General features: G+C 40.6%; 1 protein-coding gene across 1 annotated transcript; it reads right to left on the bottom strand. All coding sequences in view use genetic code 11, as the record gives it.

Annotated features, from left to right (window-relative positions):
* Nucleotides 1-2,725: 2,725 nt before the first annotated feature.
* Nucleotides 2,726-5,924, bottom strand: EGR_09184 (hypothetical protein; the record flags this gene model as incomplete). Its single annotated transcript, XM_024498433.1, has 3 exons — nucleotides 2,726-2,900; nucleotides 3,865-4,050; nucleotides 5,884-5,924. The coding sequence occupies 3 exons, from the start codon at nucleotides 5,922-5,924 to the stop codon at nucleotides 2,726-2,728; spliced, it is 402 nt and encodes a 133-aa protein (XP_024347133.1).
* Between the last annotated feature and the right edge of the window lie 12 nt (nucleotides 5,925-5,936).

Below are 5,936 nucleotides of genomic sequence, written 5' to 3'. Positions count from 1 at the left end.
ACTTAATTTTAGTGGTTTTATTCAATCCGTCTCAAAACCCGCGACAGTAAGAACGCATTTCCCTTCGAATATTTTATTGAGTAGTCTACTTTAAAACAACTGGCTGGATGGATTCGGTGCGTTTGAGGAGGCAGGCAAGGCGAAAATTCCTCTTGATTTTTCTAAGAAAAATTTATGCGGCTTTACTTCAAAGCCAAAAAATCTGCCTTTGATAGGAGGCATTTCGAAATCTGTCTGTTGTAAAGATACTCCGCTTAGGATTAACCGCTGATGTGATTTCAGCCTCTGTTGATCAACTCCAAATTCAGATGGGCGTTTAACTTACGACAAGGCAGAAGTTAGGTCTTTGTTGAGTGGACTTAGCGGCGAATTAAGCGTCTAAAAAGGCGAACTCATTTGCGTCATTATGCCTTTATTTGCCATGTAATTAATGACCACTTTATGCCATCCATGAGTAACCATTGGGGGGAAGCTTCGTTCCCTCTTCACTGACTGCATGACCGCCAAAGTCATTAGCTCTGCAATGGACTTACAAGAGGTGACAAACTTGCCGCCTCCTTTATTTCACACCAAAACATGACAGCAACAAGCTCATTCTTAACTACGGTTCCTTCTATTTTTGTGCGCGACAAGTGCTTCACTAGATTTAAAAGCCGTCATCACTCGACTTCACCTTCTCCGTAACCCTTTCAAACTTCTTGTATCGTCTTTGTGATGCTTCATTCGCATTTCTCGCTTTTGCGGATATAAATGGATGTCTAAGGTGCTGATGGGAATTGATGCGTGCCTTTGGTAGGCCTTCTACCCTCCCAGATTGCGGTGAAAAGCTGTTTATTCATCACTGGCTTAGTTGGAGCATAGTTTTGCAGTTATTTTTATCCAATGAGGAAAACTTATGCTAATAATAATAAAGGGTCAAGCATAACTTCCCTTGCTACTTGCATGACATCGTATTCACTTGTATTGGCTTATGCTCCACGGCAATGATGTATTAATTTGATACTGCTCAACTACCACTTTTTTCTCGAACCTGTCCCTGATTAGGTCGTTGCCTAGGCAGTTTTCTAGGTTCTTTTAGCCAATCGGTTGTTGGCTCTCTTTCAGACAGCTTTTCATCATTATGTCCTTACCAATGCTTATGCAGCTCTCTATCGTGTGACCCTTTCAGCTAGGGCTTTGTTACAACAGAAGTGGGAATGAGGGAATGCATTGACAGATGTTTCGGGAAATCCAAAGGTCTTTTGGGTCTTCACATAGTAAGGTACCAAAACTAACCTCAGAAAAATGGTTTAGTTGCAGCAAAAAAGCATCGAAGTAGAGACAAAGAATCGAAGAAGGATTGGGACACCCTTAACTACGCCATCTTATGCGATTCATGGCAGTACTCCCTAATGTGGTTCGTATAACAAGAAAATGCGGAATCCACGAGAGATACGGCTCTCATTGAGGCGATAAAGACTTATCTCTGGGTTACACGATCACCTTATCCTCATTCTCCTTGTCTGTGGAACAGAAACTAACTTCTGAGTAATCTGAAGGTGACTTCGAATTATAATGGGTGTTATTTATTTATGCTTAAATGTATATTTGGTGATGTGTCTGACCCAGGAAAGAAAAACGGTGTTGATAGGGTTATTAATCAAAAACGTGGAAGGACACGGAAAATGGAGTAGAGATGACTAGTCGTGAAGGTTTAAAAAAGGGTAAGAGGACCAAAGAGAGCGAAGTTTGTGGAGAAGCAATGGTAGCAGGCTGTCATCATTGATGGTAGCCAATTAGAGTTCCTGCCCTCTTCAACCCCTGATGCAGGGTCATTGGGTGTGTGAGGCAGATTGCACTTATGCCTTAAAAGTACGCAGCACTAATCCAAACAGCGATAAATAATTTTTTTAGATTTATTTTAGCGTTCCAGTTGCCTTCCAAGGAACGGCAAGGCATATGGTTGCGTGGCTGTTGGAAAAGCAACCCAATTGGAATCACGCGAACCTCATTAAGAAGGGGGAGTAAGGGAGACCCAAAGTCTCCACACAACCCAACACATGGGGTCGCTACCCCCGAACAGGCTCCACCATGTTCAAAATGCTGTCTTTGACTTTCTCCATGGCCATGCCTCCACACTCACCACACCTCTTCGGCATTACCTCATGTCCCAAGGAAGCTAAAATCCTCTTCCTTACAACTTCAAATTCAACATCATTTTGAGGCACTGTAGCCACTGTCTTGACAGCAGTAGATTGATATACCAACTCAATGGGTCTTGTGCACCTAACAAGCTTTGGTTATTCCTCAAGAAAGTTGAAGTCTCTCATGAGGTTCAGAGGTGAGCTTTTTTGTGCGGCTACTCAGTTGGGGGAGCATTCCATTAACGCCTCATGTCAAACTGTGATTGGGACGAATCTGGCCTACAGGGCTGACAACCAAAAGGGCGACTTCTGATTTGTAAATAGGTGGCAACACCATCCAATTGTGAAGAAGTAGGGAAGTGCGATTTTTACTTTATTGACTTTTAAAAAAAGGTTGCTACCTTTGGATTGATGGCACTGCTTGTGAATAAGAGTTAAGTTGTCTTTTAAAAATCGCAGCAAAATAAAACACTTTACATCGTTCGAAGTTGTCCATTTGCGTTTTATTTAGCCGTTGAGCCAGATTTTCGGTGCAATGCAACTGTCCACAAATTATGCTCGCCCACTAGAAGGTGCGTTTAAATAAATTTTCGTAGGAATTCTTAAAAGTCATTATTTATGCACAATGTTGATTTGTTGATTGTGAAACCCAAAATTTTGGGAGCATTTTCATTTCCAGTAGCGAAATTTACGGGCAATTGCATTTCATATAATTCCATAAGAAAAAAGGATAATTGTTGCATCACCATTAAAAAAAACGGATGGTCTTCTTTCCAGCTGCCAGGGATGGGATAAGCTTACAAATACCCACAAAATACGGTGATTTGTAAGGAACACAGCATCGTAAAATGGCTGCAGAGGGGAATCAATTCGCAGAGGTCAAAAGCCTCACGTATAATAAATGCATACCTCGATTTACCCGAAGTGGTATAAAATCTGCAATTCATTTTCAAAGTAATATCTTCTTTTACTTCCACTCTCCTCAGTGAAGGATTTCCGAGCGCTGTTTTAGTATATCCTGGCAAAGGCGTTAAAATTTAGTGAGGAAGTGCGAGTTGAGTTTAGTGTTAAAAATACTTAATTTACTAATTTATAGCTCTAAATTAGGCTTTTGATTAAATAAATATAAGTTTGCATTGAGATTTGCTTGAAGGTGCTCTGCCACTAGGTGCTTTTAGATATTATTTTGCCTTGTAATTGTCGGAATGTATTAAAGCAGTCGCTGATTTGAGATGTTAATAGGTGGAATACTGATTCATAAAAGCTTTAATAACAAATTCTTTTGTTTCGTCTACATTCAACATCGTTCTTGATGCCCTCTGAGCTGATGTAACGCTGCCCGTCACTTACCTACCACTCGTCGACCACTCATCTTTTACTTATAATTTGTAAGTAGCATAGCTTTCAAAAGTGCGCAAATCTGCTCATTTATAATGAGTGTTAGCGCAAAAGAATATTTTCACTGATATTCTGACGGGTAACATGAATATTTGGGGTGGAACATTTGCACATTTTATCAGTCCTAAAGTAATTTATCCCAGTTTTTGGTTTAACTGAGGGATACTGAAGCAGCCTCCGTTCTACTTTTCAAATAGGTCTGCCAAATTGCTATTCAGTCTTCAGATTCCATGTCACTATTTCACTATCTAAGCTCCCTCCAAAAGCTCACTTTGGCTTTATAACTTACTAAATCGATCGTTTTATGCATTTTTTTGAACTTAAAATTTCGATTGAGGTTTACCCATTTGATTTAAACTGGACCCGTTTGATACAGGAAAACAGCGTCCGAAAATCCTTCACTGGGGAAGAGTACTGAAATAAAACAAAGTTTAAAACCTGAAATAATTTGTAGTTCTCTCTGGTATTAAGAGAATTTTCAGATACGACTTTACCGTTTATAATGCTTTTAATGTCTGTGCAATAGTTTCTTTCCGCCAAAAAGGTTTAAGATGCTCTGTGAGGTTGCCCCCAAGCTATCATTTAATGAGTATCAATTATCAAAGTGATGGTAATATCTGAAGTTGGACAAATCATTTATTTCCCATAAGAATATTCCTTCATCTTAACTCATAGATGTTAAGCTAGGCAACGAGCAGACAATGCTTTGTTGCTAGTGCCTTCCCGTCTCAGTGATCCAGTCTAACGTCTGGTCCATGGTGTGTATTAAGACCACCATCATTAAAATGTCTACCTCAATCTAAAATATGTACATATAAACTGCTTAATTTAAACCTTTTTTTAATACCACTCCAGTTGGTTAACCTTTTGCTAATTAAACTTTGCCAATCATACCACATTTTGCCTTCGCGGCTGAATGTGAGCAAGTTGACACCGCCTTCACCGTTGCTTTATTCCAAAAAAAGGCAGCACTTGCCCATGTAGCTGACTGGTTTAGAATAAATCACCGATAAGGTATCTAATAAGGTGAGACACTAACTACCTCCAACAAGTCGTTCAGCCTCCAATGGTGCCTGGAACGGGATCGCCGCAGCTTCAACAGAGTGCGACACAAGCTCTTCATCAGTTTTAAACACTGCAGTAATAAAAATAATGGCCTTTTAGTTTCGGGGACTTAACTTTAAACAAAGCTTGTCTTTCTTGGGTTCTACTGATCTATTCTTCCAGATAATGCCTTTCAATCATTAAAAGTGCTCTCGTCTCCACGGCCACTTCAACTGAAAGACATCTCCACTGTTAATACAATGAATTTCTCACATACTCTCATCTTGAAGTTAAAGCAATTTTTTACCTTAAGAATGTTTAGTAGTGATATTAAACGTTTTATCCCATTTGTGGTAATAGAGCGAAAGCTAAATTTTTAATGGGTACTCCAGTTCCTAATCCCTTTCACCAAGTCACTTAATTTAATGGCAAAGTTCAACTTCTTAGACTAAGCCGTGCTGATAAAGGTATTGCCTTACAATTTACTTATTTTGAAATAAACCTAACCATTGAAACACTTGCTTCCGAACGTTGGATCAGGAAAAGTGTTTCTTGGCTTCCGCTTGCACTCGAGAGTGACCACTTGACAGAACCAAAGAACGTCGAGTAGCCGGGTGTGAGCAGAGACAACAGCAACATCCAGAATTCCAGCAATACATTCAGCAGTTTCGGCTGTAGAAGGAGGGTGCAGAACTCCGAGCCCGCCACACTAAAGCGGTCAGTGCCCAAATCCCCTACTTGCTCTGGTGACGAAGACACAGAAGGTTTATGTCCTCACGCTGGGCCTATATGCCCAAGATGGTGCCTTCCAGGGCTTGTAATAAATTTGACTGCTCTTTTGTTGCAGGTAAAATTACAATTGCTGTGATAAAGCAAAATCGCCATCAAACATTTGCCAGATCAAAAGGGAGCCATGTGGAAGAAAGTGTGATGCTCTGTCAGGTTCGACCAAGTAAGATGAAGAGTCCTCGGACTCGACTCTGCCACCTTCACGTGGTGGTAGCATTCCAAGTCATTCATGACTGTGAATCCGTTCGTTCAGTTTGAAACAATGCTGCTCGATCACCACAGCAGCGCCTCCCTTCCTCCCTCCGTCCTCCTCCACTGCAGTTTGGCATGAATTTTTTGATTGGTGAGATGAGGTGAGGTTAGGTGAGGTGAGGCAACTACAAACACCCTTTTCATGGGCTCAACGGCGCTTGAAATAGACCATTAACAGGCTTTAACTAAAAACATATCATAATGTGAAACAGTGAGGTAAATAATGCAAAATTCCTTTAGCTCAATCAAATACGAACCCCCGAGCAAGGATATTTACTGACCCCAGTCAGCTTTTAGAGCAGCCATTTCCTTCTCCATTCTTCTGCAAAT

The sequence above is a fragment of the Echinococcus granulosus genome (assembly GCF_000524195.1).
Source record: "Echinococcus granulosus chromosome Unknown EG_S00136, whole genome shotgun sequence".
NCBI classification, from domain to species: Eukaryota; Metazoa; Platyhelminthes; class Cestoda; order Cyclophyllidea; family Taeniidae; genus Echinococcus; species Echinococcus granulosus.
Note: the sequence above shows the minus strand (reverse complement) of the source record. Positions and strands in the feature narration are given on the sequence as shown.